Raw genomic sequence first — 15,187 nt, forward strand, 5'->3', positions numbered from 1 at the left:
TCTCTGATCATCTCCCGTACTATGTCTGCAGTCTCTGAGCATCTCCTGTACTATGTCTGCAGTCTCTGAGCATCTCCTGTACTATGTCTGCAGTCTCTGACCATCTCCTGTACTATGTCTGCAGTTACTGACCATCTCCTGTACTATGTCTGCAGTTACTGACCATCTCCTGTACTTTGTCTGCAGTCTCTGACCATCTCCTGTATTATGTCTGAAGTCACTGACCATCTCCTGTTCTATGATTGCAGTCTCTGACTGTCTCTTGTATCATAACTACAGTCTCTGACCATCTCTTGTATTATGTCTGCAGTCTCTGGCCATCTCTTGTACTATGTCTGCAGTCTGACCATCTCCTGTACTATGTCTGCAGTCTCTGACCATCTGCTGTACTATATCTGCAGTCTCTGACCATCTCCTGTACAATGATTGCAGTCTCTGATTGTCCCTTGTATCATAACTACAGTCTCTGACCATCTCTTGTATTATGTCTGCCGTCTCACCATCTCCTGTACTATGTCTGCAGTCTCTGACCATCTCCTGTATTATAATTGCAATCTCTAACCATCTCCCAAACCACGATTGCAGTCTCTGACCGTCTGTTGTATCACAACTACAGTCTCTGACCATCTCTTGTATTATGTCTGCAGTCTCTGACCATCTCTTGTATTATGTCTGCAGTCTCTGACCATCTCTTGTATTATGTCTGCAGTCTCTGACCATCTCCTGTATTATGTCTGCAGTCTCTGACCATCTCCTGTACTATGTCTGCAGTCTCTGATCATCTCCTGTACTATGTCTGCAGTCTCTGACCATCTCTTGTACCATGTCTGCAGTCTCTGATTATCTCCTGTACTATGTCTGCAGTCTCTGATTATCTCCTGTACTATGTCTGCAGTCTCTGGCCATCTCCTGTACTATGTCTGCAGTCTCTGACCATCTCCTGTACTATGTCTGCAGTCTTTGACCATCTCCTGTACTACGTCTGCAGTCTCTGGGCATCTCCTGCACTATGTCTGCAGTCTCTGACCATCTCCTGTACTATGTCTGCAGTCTCTGACCATCTCCTGTATTATGTCTTCAGTCTCTGACCATCTCCTGTACTATATCTGCAGTCTCTGATCATCTCCTGTATTTTATCTGCAGTCTCTGATCATCTCCTGTATTATGTCTGCAGTCTCTGACCATCTCCTGTATTATGTCTGCAGTCACTGACCATCTCCTGTTCTATGATTGCAATCTCTGACTGTCTCTTGTATCAAAACTACAGTCTCTGACCATCTCTTGTATTATGTCTGCAGTCTGACCATCTCCTGTACTATGTGTGCAGTCTCTGACCATCTCCTGTACTATATCTGCAGTCTCTGACCATCTCCTGTACCATGATTGCAGTCTCTGACCGTCTCTTGTATCATAATTACAGTCTCTGACCATCTTGTGTATTATGTCTGCAGTCTCTGACCATCTCCTGTTCTATGATTGCAGTCTCTGATTGTCTCTTGTATCATAACTACAGTCTCTGACCATCTCCTGTGCTATGTCTGCAGTCTCTGACCATCTCCTGTACTATATCTGCGGTCTCTGGGCATCTCTTGTACTATGTCTGCAGTCTCTGACCATCTCCTGTATTATATCTGCAGTCTCTGACCATCTTCTGTACTATGATTGCAGTCTCTGACCATCTCCTGTACTATGATTGCAGTCACTGATCGTCTCTTGTATCATAACTACAGTCTCTGACCATCTCTTGTATTATGTCTGCAGTCTCTGACCATCTCCTAAACTATGATTGCAGTCTCTGACCGTCTCTTGTATCATAACTACAGTCTCTGACCATCTCTTGTATTATGTCTGCAGTCTCTGACCATCTCCTGTACTATGTCTGCAGTCTCTGACCATCTCCTGTACTATGTCTGCAGTCTCTGACCATCTCTTGTACTATGTCTGCAGTCTCTGACCATCTCTTGTACTATGTCTGCAGTCTCTGACCATCTCTTGTACTATGTCTGCAGTCTCTGACCATCTCCTGTACTATGTCTGCAGTCTCTGACCATCTCCTGTACTATGTCTGTAGTCTCTGATCATCTCCTGTGCTATGTCTGCAGTCTCTTACCATCTCCTGTACTATGTCTGCAGTCTCTGACCATCTCTTGTATTATGTCTGCAGTCTCTGACCATCTCCTGTACTATGTGTGCAGTCTCTGACCATCTCCTGTACTATATCTGCAGTCTCTGACCATCTCCTGTACTATGATTGCAGTCTCTGACCGTCTCTTGTATCATAACTACAGTCTCTGACCATGTCTTGTATTATGTCTGCAGTCTGACCATCTCCTGTACTATGTCAGCAGTCTCTGACCATCTCCTGTACTATGTCTGCAGTCTTTGATTATCAACTGTACTATGTCTGCAGTCTCTGATCATCTCCTGTATTATGTCTGCAGTCTCTGATCATCTCCTGTATTATGTCTGCAGTCTGACCATCTCCTGTACTATGTCTGCAGTCTCTGACCATCTGCTGTACTATATCTGCAGTCTCTGACCATCTCCTGTACAATGATTGCAGTCTCTGACCATCTCTTGTATCATAACTACAGTCTCTGACCATCTTGTGTATTATGTCTGCAGTCTCTGACCATCTCCTGTTCTATGATTGCAGTCTCTGATTGTCTCTTGTATCATAATTACAGTCTCTGACCATCTCTTGTATTATGTCTGCAGTCTGACCATCTCCTGTACTATGTCTGCAGTCTCTGATTATCTCCTGTACTATGTCTGCAGTCTCTGACCATCTCCTGTATTATATCTGCAGTCTCTAACCATCTCCCAAACCATGATTGCAGTCTCTGACCGTCTGTTGTATCACAACTACAGTCTTTGACCATCTCTTGTATTATGTCTGCAGTCTCTGACCATCTCCCAAACCATGATTGCAGTCTCTGACCATCTCTTGTATTATGTCTGCAGTCTCTGACCATCTCCCAAACCATGATTGCAGTCTCTGACCATCTCTTGTATCATAACTACAGTCTCTGACCATTTCTTGTATTATGTCTGCAGTCTCTGACCATCTCTTTTATTATATCTGCAGTCTCTGACCATCTCCTGTACTATGTCTGCAGTCTCTGACCATCTGCTGTACTATATCTGCAGTCTCTGACCATCTCCTGTACAATGATTGCAGTCTCTGACCATCTCTTGTATCATAACTACAGTCTCTGACCATCTTGTGTATTATGTCTGCAGTCTCTGACCATCTCCTGTTCTATGATTGCAGTCTCTGATTGTCTCTTGTATCATAATTACAGTCTCTGACCATCTCTTGTATTATGTCTGCAGTCTGACCATCTCCTGTACTATGTCTGCAGTCTCTGATTATCTCCTGTACTATGTCTGCAGTCTCTGACCATCTCCTGTATTATATCTGCAGTCTCTAACCATCTCCCAAACCATGATTGCAGTCTCTGACCGTCTGTTGTATCACAACTACAGTCTCTGACCATCTCTTGTATTATGTCTGCAGTCTCTGACCATCTCCCAAACCATGATTGCAGTCTCTGACCATCTCTTGTATTATGTCTGCAGTCTCTGACCATCTCCCAAACCATGATTGCAGTCTCTGACCATCTCTTGTATCATAACTACAGTCTCTGACCATTTCTTGTATTATGTCTGCAGTCTCTGACCATCTCTTTTATTATATCTGCAGTCTCTGACCATCTCCTGTACTATGTCTGCAGTCTCTGATCATCTCCTGTACTATGTCTGCAGTCTCTGATCATCTCCTGTACTATGTCTGCAGTCTCTGACCATCTCTTATACCATGTCTGCAGTCTCTGGCCATCTCCTGTACTATGTCTGCAGTCTCTGACCATCTCCTGTACTATGTCTGCAGTCTTTGACCATCCCCTGTACTACATCTGCAGTCTCTGGGCATCTCCTGCACTATGTCTGCAGTCTCTGACCATCTCCTGTACTATGTCTGCAGTCCCTGACCATCGCCTGTACTATGTCTGCAGTCTCTGATCATCTCCTGTACTATGTCTGCAGTCTCTGATCATCTCCTGTATTATGTCTGCAGTCTCTGACCATCTCCTGTACTATGTCTGCAGTCTCTGACCATCTCCTGTACTATATCTGCAGTCTCTGATCATCTCCTGTATTATATCTGCAGTCTCTGATCATCTCCTGTATTATGTCTGCAGTCTCTGACCATCTTCTGTACTATGATTGCAGTCTCTGACCATCTCCTGTACTATGATTGCAGTCACTGACCGTCTCTTGTATCATAACTACAGTCTCTGATCATCTCCTGTACTATGTCTGCAGTCTCTGATCATCTCCTGTATTATGTCTGCAGTCTCTGACCATCTCCTGTATTATGTCTGCAGTCACTGACCATCTCCTGTTCTATGATTGCAGTCTCTGACCATCTCTTGTATCATAACTACAGTCTCTGACCATTTCTTGTATTATGTCTGCAGTCTCTGACCATCTCTTTTATTATATCTGCAGTCTCTGACCATCTCCTGTACTATGTCTGCAGTCTCTGATCATCTCCTGTACTATGTCTGCAGTCTCTGATCATCTCCTGTACTATGTCTGCAGTCTCTGACCATCTCTTATACCATGTCTGCAGTCTCTGGCCATCTCCTGTACTATGTCTGCAGTCTCTGACCATCTCCTGTACTATGTCTGCAGTCTTTGACCATCCCCTGTACTACATCTGCAGTCTCTGGGCATCTCCTGCACTATGTCTGCAGTCTCTGACCATCTCCTGTACTATGTCTGCAGTCCCTGACCATCGCCTGTACTATGTCTGCAGTCTCTGATCATCTCCTGTACTATGTCTGCAGTCTCTGATCATCTCCTGTATTATGTCTGCAGTCTCTGACCATCTCCTGTACTATGTCTGCAGTCTCTGACCATCTCCTGTACTATATCTGCAGTCTCTGATCATCTCCTGTATTATATCTGCAGTCTCTGATCATCTCCTGTATTATGTCTGCAGTCTCTGACCATCTTCTGTACTATGATTGCAGTCTCTGACCATCTCCTGTACTATGATTGCAGTCACTGACCGTCTCTTGTATCATAACTACAGTCTCTGATCATCTCCTGTACTATGTCTGCAGTCTCTGATCATCTCCTGTATTATGTCTGCAGTCTCTGACCATCTCCTGTATTATGTCTGCAGTCACTGACCATCTCCTGTTCTATGATTGCAGTCTCTGACTGTCTCTTGTATCAAAACTACAGTCTCTGACCATCTCTTGTATTATGTCTGCAGTCTGACCATCTCCTGTACTATGTGTGCAGTCTCTGACCATCTCCTGTACTATATCTGCAGTCTCTGACCATCTCCTGTACTATGATTGCAGTCTCTGACCGTCTCTTGTATCATAACTACAGTCTCTGACCATCTCTTGTATTATGTCTGCAGTCTGACCATCTCCTGTACTATGTCTGCAGTCTCTGACTATCTCCTGTACTATGTCTGCAGTCTCTGACCATCTCCTGTGCTATGTCTGCAGTCTCTGACCATCTCCTGTATTATATCTGCAGTCTCTGACCATCTTCTGTACTATGATTGCAGTCTCTGACCATCTCCTGTACTATGATTGCAGTCACTGACCGTCTCTTGTATCATAACTACAGTCTCTGACCATCTCTTGTATTATGTCTGCAGTCTCTGACCATCTCTTGTATTATGTCTGCAGTCTCTGACCATCTCCTAAACTATGATTGCAGTCTCTGACCGTCTCTTGTATCATAACTACAGTCTCTGACCATCTCTTGTACTATGTCTGCAGTCTCTGACCATCTCCTGTACTATGTCTGCAGTCTCTTACCATCTCCTGTACTATGTCTGCAGTCTCTGACCATCTCCTGTACTATGTCTGCAGTCTCTGATCATCTCCTGTACTATGTCTGCAGTCTCTGACCATCTCCTGTACTATGTCTGCAGTCTCTGACCATCTCCTGTACTATGTCTGCAGTCTTTGACCATCTCCTGCATTATATCTGCAGTCTCTGACCAACTCCTGTACAATTTCTGCAGTCTCCGACCATCTCCTGTACTATGACTGCAGTCTCTGACCATCTCCTGTACTATGTCTGTAGTCTCTGATCATCTCCTGTGCTATGTCTGCAGTCTCTTACCATCTCCTGTACTATGTCTGCAGTCTCTGACCATCTCTTGTATTATGTCTGCAGTCTCTGACCATCTCCTGTACTATGTGTGCAGTCTCTGACCATCTCCTGTACTATATCTGCAGTCTCTGACCATCTCCTGTACTATGATTGCAGTCTCTGACCGTCTCTTGTATCATAACTACAGTCTCTGACCATCTCTTGTATTATGTCTGCAGTCTGACCATCTCCTGTACTATGTCTGCAGTCTCTGACTATCTCCTGTACTATGTCTGCAGTCTCTGACCATCTCCTGTGCTATGTCTGCAGTCTCTGACCATCTCCTGTATTATATCTGCAGTCTCTGACCATCTTCTGTACTATGATTGCAGTCTCTGACCATCTCCTGTACTATGATTGCAGTCACTGACCGTCTCTTGTATCATAACTACAGTCTCTGACCATCTCTTGTATTATGTCTGCAGTCTCTGACCATCTCTTGTATTATGTCTGCAGTCTCTGACCATCTCCTAAACTATGATTGCAGTCTCTGACCGTCTCTTGTATCATAACTACAGTCTCTGACCATCTCTTGTACTATGTCTGCAGTCTCTGACCATCTCCTGTACTATGTCTGCAGTCTCTTACCATCTCCTGTACTATGTCTGCAGTCTCTGACCATCTCCTGTACTATGTCTGCAGTCTCTGATCATCTCCTGTACTATGTCTGCAGTCTCTGACCATCTCCTGTATTATATCTGCAGTCTCTGATCATCTCCTGTACTGTGTCTGCAGTCTCTGACCATCTCTTGTACTATGTCTGCAGTCTCTGACCATCTCCTTTACTATGTCTGCAGTCTCCGACCATCTCCTGTACTGTGTCTGCAGTCTCTGACCATCTCCTGCATTATATCTGCAGTCTCTGACCATCTCCTGTACTATGTCTGCAGTCTCTGACCATCTCCTGTACTATGATTGCAGTCTCTGACCATCTCCCGTGCTATGATTGCAGTCTTTGACTGTCTCTCATATCATAACTACAGTCTCTCACCATCTCTTGTATTATGTCTGCAGTCTCTGACCATCTCTTGTATTATTTCTGCTGTCTCTGGCCATCTCCTAAACTATGATTGCAGTCTCTGACCATTTCTTGTATCATAACTACAGTCTCTGATCATCTCCTGTACTATGTCTGCAGTCTCTGATCATCTCTTGTACTATGTCTGCAGTCTCTGACCATCTCTTGTACTATGTCTGCAGTCTCTGACCATCTCCTGTACTATGTCTGCAGTCTCTGATCATCTCCTGTACTATGTCTGCAGTCTCTGATCATCTCTTGTACTATGTCTGCAGTCTCTGACCATCTCTTGTACTATGTCTGCAGTCTCTGACCATCTCCTGTACTATGTCTACAGTCTCTGACCATCTCCTGTACTATGTCTGTAGTCTCTGATCATCTCCTGTACTATGTCTGCAGTCTCTTACCATCTCCTGTACTATGTCTGCAGTCTCTGACCATCTCCTGTACTATGTCTGCAGTCTCTGATCATCTCCTGTACTATGTCTGCAGTCTCTGATCATCTCCTGTATTATGTCTGCAGTCTCTGATCATCTCCTGTATTATGTCTGCAGTCTGACCATCTCCTGTACTATGTCTGCAGTCTCTGACCATCTGCTGTACTATATCTGCAGTCTCTGACCATCTCCTGTACTATGTCTGCAGTCTTTGATTATCTCCTGTACTATGTCTGCAGTCTCTGATCATCTCCTGTACTATGTCTGCAGTCTCTGATCATCTCCTGTATTATGTCTGCAGTCTCTGATCATCTCCTGTACTATGTCTGCAGTCTCTTACCATCTCCTGTACTATGTCTGCAGTCTCTGACCATCTCCTGTACTATGTCTGCAGTCTTTGATTATCTCCTGTACTATGTCTGCAGTCTCTGATCATCTCCTGTATTATGTCTGCAGTCTCTGATCATCCCCTGTATTATGTCTGCAGTCTGACCATCTCCTGTACTATGTCTGCAGTCTCTGACCATCTGCTGTACTATATCTGCAGTCTCTGACCATCTCTTGTATCATAACTACAGTTTCTGACCATCTTGTGTATTATGTCTGCAGTCTCTGACCATCTCCTGTACTATGATTGCAGTCTCTGATTGTCTCTTGTATCATAACTACAGTCTCTGACCATCTCTTGTATTATGTCTGCAGTCTCTGACCATCTCCTGTACTATGTCTGCAGTCTCTGACTATCTCCTGTACTATGTCTGCAGTCTCTGACCATCTCTTGTACTATTTCTGCAGTCTCTGACCATCTCCTGTATTATATCTGCAGTCTCTAACCATCTCCCAAACCATGATTGCAGTCTCTGACTGTCTGTTGTATCACAACTACAGTCTCTGACCATCTCTTGTATTATCTCTGCCGTCTCTGACCATCTCCCAAACCATGATTGCAGTCTCTGACTGTCTGTTGTATCACAACTACAGTCTCTGACCATCTCTTGTATTATCTCTGCCGTCTCTGACCATCTCCCAAACCATGACTGCAGTTTCTGGCCGTCTCTTGTATCATAACTAGAGTCTCTGATCATCTCCTGTACTATGTCTGCAGTCTCTGACCATCTCCTGTACTATGTCTGCAGTCTCTGACCATCTGCGGTACTATGTCTGCAGTCTCTGACCATCTCCTGTAATATGTCTGGGGGCTCTTTCTAACAGAAGCCATCTGTGTACATCAGAGAGACTCCCCTCCAGGTCTCATTAGTGTACGCTCTTCCTGTATTTTTTTTATTGTTAAAAGATCATAGGAGGATCCCAGGGTAACAAAGACTTCTTAGGGGAGCATCTCTGTGTTTGAGTCGTTGCCATAGAAACATTTGTAAAGGGGAGGAGTTGGTAAGATGGCCACGCCCATGTGGGGGCACCAGAAATATTTCTGCACCCAGGCGCCAGGTGACCCTAGGATCGGCCCTGTTGCAATGTATATATTTCTAGATATGAATCCATGTAAAGACAAACAGATCAAAACATGTATGTTATTTGCATCATTCATACTAATTATATGATGTATGGTACTAATTAAGACTCTATTTGTAGAATTCACATGACGCTTTCATCTGTGCTATCCGCAATGCCCTGATGAAGAAGAATATCCATGAAACGCCTATGCCAATCCTTGTATAATTTGTTGGGAACCAGCACATCCCTGAACTCAAATTGAATTACCAAGATTGTAATGTATTTTAAACTTTGTTCTTTAACCACTTGCCGACCGGGCATTAGCCGAAAAAGGGCTACAGCGTGGTCGGCTTATTCTGGGTGGACGTCCATGGGACGTCATTCCAGAATGTTGCTCCCGCCGCCCCGGGAACATCTGTGACCGCCGCATCACGGTAAATAGCCGCTCATCGCGGCCATTTACCTCGTTACGTCAAATGACGGAGCGATCACTTGTAAACAAACCGGCGTCACTTCATGACGCCGGTTCCTCCCTCCCCTCTGTGTACCGACGGTACAGTGCAAGGGGAGAGGGGGAGAGATTACAGCAGCGCTGTGGGCTGGATGTTTAGTGCCCACAGCGCTGCTCAGTGTCAATAATCTGCAATAATCTGGAACACTGTGCAATACTCTGCAACACTGTGCAATACTCTGCAACACTGTGCAATACTCTGCCAATATTCTGCAACACTGTGCAATACTCTGCAACACTGTGTAATACTTTGCAAATACTCTGCAACACTGTGCAATACTCTGCAACACTGCAATACTCTGCCAATACTCTGCAGCACGGCAATATTCTGCCAATACTCTGCAACACTGCAATACTCTGCCAATACTTTGCAACACTGCAAAACTCTGCCAATACTCGTCAATATTCTGCCAATACTCGCCAATACTCTACCATTACATGCCAATACTCTGCCAATACTCCTCAATACTCTGCCAATACTTGCCAATACTCTGCAATAAATTTTAACAGAAACAAAGAATTTTTTTTTAATCAAATTTTCAGTCTTTTTTGATTTATAGCGCAAAAAATAAAAAACCCAGCGGTGATTAAATACCAACCAAAAGAAAGCTCTATTTGTGTGAAAAAAAGGACAAAAATTTCATGGGTACAGTGTTGCATGACTGAGTAATTGTCATTCAAATTGTGAGAGCACCGAAAGCTGAAAATTGGTCTGGTTTAAGGGGGTTTAAGTGGTTAAATAATAAAAATTTGATTACTCTTGTATAAATATATTGTATCTCATTTTGTTTATACTCCTCCGAGGCACAATTAGAGTCCCATTTTTCTCTACAAGTTTTTGGACACACATTTACCAAAAATTTGAAAGACATAAATTTGAAAATCGTAAATTTGAAAGTTCGAAGATGGTAAATTTGAAAAATTAGAAAATCCGAAAATTCTGAATTCGGAAATCTGAAAATTTGGAAATCAGAAAGTTTGAAAATCAAAAATTCGAAAATTGAAAATTTGAAAATTCGAAAAACGAAAATCCTAAAATTTGAAAATTTGAAATTCGAAAATCAGAAATTTGAAAATTCCAGATTCGAAAATCCTAAAATTAGAAAATCGAAAATTCAAAAATCGTAAATTTGAAAATCCAAAAATTCCGTTTTCCAAAATTCGGAATTTAAAAATCCGAAAATTCGGAAATTCAAAAATCTGAAAATTCTGAGTTCGGAAATTGGAAAATTCGGAAATGTCAGGTACCATGAATCAGACCGAGACAGAAGTGCAGTTAAATCACACTTGTTTAATAATAATAATAATAAAAAGATAAACAGAGTAAGCGTAATCAAAACATAGCCAGAGTTCAGGAATCAGATCGGATAGTCAGCCAAGCCAAATGTCAGAGAGCCAGAGGTAAATGTAGTAGAACAGCAAGCAGGATCTGGAGCCAGAAGGAACATCAGCCAAGCAAGTCTTCAACAGGAATGCAGGAGAAAGTGTCTGTGATATTAACCAAGGCGAAGGCAGAGAACAACTGAGCTGGACGGCTTAAGTAGGCAGGACTGACAAGCAGGATCATCAACAGGTGAGTCACTGTATAGAGATAGGAGCTGGCAATTAGCTGACAGCTCAGAGAAGGAAGGGCTGAGTGCAGACCTGACAAGAAATTCGAAAATACAAAAATTTTAATTTTCAAATTCTGACTTTTCGAATTTTCGAATTTACGAATTCTGAATTTTAAAATTTACGAAAAAAGCAAAAAAAATGTAATGGAAAGGAAAATGAAGAAATTTTTTCGGCAGTGCACGTGTCTATTATGAAAGTACACTAGTAATGGTGCAAATTCGCTGCAAATCCGCACTACATCTAAATCGCAAACCTGTTCATGCAAAATAATTGCGGAGTTTATGTTAAGTTAATGACACCCCGCAATCAGTCTGCAAAACACAGCGCCATTTGCAGAATCAGATCACATTGGTGGGAACACCCATGCCATCCAATTCTGGTGCGGACAAAAAAGAAAGTGTCCAAGTTTGATCTGAATGCGATGCAAATTCGGCCATACAGTTTGAATGGCTGAATTCACGTCACACAGACAACACATGTGATCTGCACAGCAATGCTGTGTGAATCGCATGCAATGTCTGGCATCGCACTAGTGTGAACCGGCCCTAATGGTCCCTTAGCAGTTACTGTATGTCTGCATCATGGCATCCCACTGCCTACTCAACCACCATCAGATGGTCTGCTACGTCCCTTAGTTTCTCCTTCAATGGCCCCCATCAGTGTGTTTTTTTTGTGAGAAGCGTTTGACTGGAGATCGGACATTTTAGGCATTTGTTGTATACTGCAAGTACTCAATACCGAGTCTGAGTCCATCCTCATGGATCTGTGTGCCGATGTTGATGGCTTGCGAGACGGATTAATGGAGAGGGAGCTGAAGGGGAGAGCTGTATCCAAAATATCTCTGGGATATTTCTCCCCAGTTGAGGGTGAGGTCTTAGAGTAGGACAAAGGAGTAGGACTAATTGGACCATTGCATTCATAAAAACTGTGAATTGTTGATAAAAACCACCCTGTAGTTTCTGAGCTTCACAGTTTTTGGTTTATAGACATCTTGAAGGGTTTTTCACAATGTTCCAGCCTTCCCAACTTTTGTAATCCTCATAGAAACCTGTGACTCCTGCCAATAATTATGCCTTTTTATTGAAGAAAACTGCCTGACTCTAAGTTCAGGTAATAATCTGATGACTTTTTATTTTTTACAGACCGGCAGCACATTACATCACTGTTGTATCTCCACAATCGTGGCTGGCTTCATTCCTGAAGACCAGTGAGTGTTCTAATCTACTAAAGTCAGCATTTTCTCCAGCACTTCACTGGTAACCAGTCCATCCAGAACAAATACATCATAAATACAGAGCCATCTATCCAACTATCCCTCCAGAACCTCTGGTTTTTAGACCAGATACATCCTAAATATAAAGCCATTTATCCAACTGTCCACCAAGAGCCTCTGGTTTATAGACAGGATACATCCTAAAAATAGAGCCATTTATGAAACTGTCCATCCAGAGCCCCTGGTTTATAGACCAGATTCATGCTAAATATAGAGCCATTTATCCAACTGTCCATCCAGAGCCTCTAGTTTATAGACTGTATACATGTTAAATATAGAGCCATCTATCCAACTGTCCATCCAGAGCTTCTGGTTTATAGACCGGATACATCCTAAATATAGAGCCATTCATCCAACTGTCCATCCAGAGCCTCTGGTTTATAGACAGGATACATCCTAAATATAGAGCCATTCATCCAACTGTCCATCCAGAGCCTCTGGTTTATAGACCAGATACATCCTAAATATAGAGCCATCTATCCAACTGTCCCTCCAGAGCCTCTGGTTTATAGACCAGATACATCCTAAATATAGAGCCATTTATCCAACTGTCCATCCAGATCCTCTGGTTTATAGACCAGATACATCCTAAATATAGAGCCATTTATCCAACTGTCCATCCAGAGCCTCTAGTTTATAGACTGTATACATGTTAAATATCGAGCCATCTATCCAACTGTCCACCCAGAGCCTCTGGTTTATAGACAGGATATATCTTAAATATAAAACTATTTATCCAACTGTCCATCTAAAGCCTTTGTTTATAGACCAGATACATCCTAAATGTAGAACCATTTATCCCACTGTCCATCCAGAGCCTCTGGTTTATAGACAGGATACATCTAAATATAGAACCATTTATCCAACTGTCCATCCAGAGCCTCTGGTTTATAGACCGGATACATCTAAATATAGAACTATTTATTCAACTGTCCATCTAGAGCTTCTGGTTTATAGACCGGATACATCCGAAATATAGAGCCGTCTATCCAACTGTCCATCCAGAGCCTCTGGTTTATAGACCAGATACATCCTAAATATAGAGCCATCTATCCAACTGTCCCTCTAGAGCCTCTGGTTTATAGACCAGATACATCCAAAACATAGAGCCATTTATCCAACTGTCCATCCAGAGCAGTGGTTCTCAACTCCAGTCCTCGGGACCCACCAACAGGCCAGGTTTGCAAGATTGCTGAAATACATCACAGGTGATATAATTTGCTGCTCAGTGATTGCAGTACTCTAGTCTGCATCTCCCCAAGGTAATACTTAAAATCTGGCCTGTTGGTGGGTCCCGAGGACTGGAGTTGAGAACCACTGATCCAGAGCCTCTGGTTTATAAACTGTATACATGTTAAATATATAGCCATCTATCCAACTGTCCATCCAGAGCCTCTGGTTTATAGACCGGATACATCCTAAATATAGAGCCATTCATCCAACTGTCCATCCAGAGCCTCTGGTTTATAGACAGGATACATCCTAAATATAGAGCCATTTATGCAACTGTCCATCCAGAGCCTCTTTTTTATAGACCGGATACATCCTAAATATAGAACCATTTATCCAACTGTCCATCCAGAGCCTCTGGTTTATAGACCAGATTCATGCTAAATATAGAGCCATTTATCCAACTGTCCATCAAGATCCTCTGGTTTATAGACTGTATACATGTTAAATATAGAGCCATCTATCCAACTGTCCACCCAGAGCCTCTGGTTTATAGATAGGATATATCTTAAATATAAAACTATTTATCCAACTCTCCATCTAAAGCCTTTGTTTATAGACCAGATACATCCTAAATGTAGAACCATTTATCCAACTGTCCACCCAGAGCCCCTGGTTTATAGACCGGATACATCCTAAATATAGAGCCATGTATGCAATTGACATATCACTAGTATCTTCCATTAGTACAAGTGTAGAAATCATGGCTTGTGGTAGTGGGTCCAGGGAAATCCAGGCCAGGATATATGAAAATTATAAGATTCCTAATCCTCACAGAAGGTGATAGTTGTGTTTTCTCTTCCATCAGAATTATCAGCAAGGATAAGAATCGGTTCTGGGTTGAAGTAAGTTCTATTTATTGAGGGGAACTTTTTTGAAAATATGTGAATCTAATCAGCATCATCAATGTGTTTTCTAAGCTTGGTATAGATTGTAATGAGGTACTGACATATATGGCAGGTGGCAGTGCTGCACAGATTGGGACTTGTAATGTTCAGACACGGGATGGAGGTCAGAAGATCTTACAATAATTTTTTTTTTCCTTCTTACAATTTTGTTTTTTTTTTATAGCTGACAATGTCTAGAATCTCTGTCAGGTTTTAATGCATTGTTTCCCTGCTGGCGAGATTCATCCTTACTATTTGTATTGGTAACAACTTGTCACATGGAAGGTGAAGGGATATATTAGCTTGCTGTCCACCATTTTAGCTATACACCCTGTAAAAATGTTTATCCATTTTAGAATAAATATTTATACGTGATGCTTATAAGAAGTTAAGTTTTATGTTCTTGTAAATGGTCTGATTTCCCCAAAAAGACGTGAAGCTAGCTAGCCTTTTTCTGTTATTAGTTTCTATATGAGTTATTAGGGCGTTATATTGTTTTCTGCATGTACTCAGTAATGTTCTATGTTTGCTTGTTTTAGAACATCCTGTACGTCTGTATCTTTACCATATATTAAT

The 15,187-nt window shown here is 42.4% G+C and overlaps 1 protein-coding gene across 1 annotated transcript in view; it reads left to right on the top strand.

Moving 5' to 3' along the window:
- The window catches only part of LOC141124122 (uncharacterized), a 67,097-nt gene that overhangs the window by 21,294 nt on the left and 30,616 nt on the right, over positions 1-15,187 (top strand). The window contains exons 4-5 of the mRNA XM_073612200.1: positions 12,364-12,428; positions 14,533-14,569. Of these exons, the coding sequence (XP_073468301.1) occupies positions 12,364-12,428; positions 14,533-14,569 (102 nt within the window). The remainder of the gene's footprint in view (positions 1-12,363; positions 12,429-14,532; positions 14,570-15,187) is intronic.

The sequence above is a fragment of the Aquarana catesbeiana genome, linkage group LG01 (assembly GCF_042186555.1).
Source record: "Aquarana catesbeiana isolate 2022-GZ linkage group LG01, ASM4218655v1, whole genome shotgun sequence".
Taxonomy (NCBI): domain Eukaryota; kingdom Metazoa; phylum Chordata; class Amphibia; order Anura; family Ranidae; genus Aquarana; species Aquarana catesbeiana.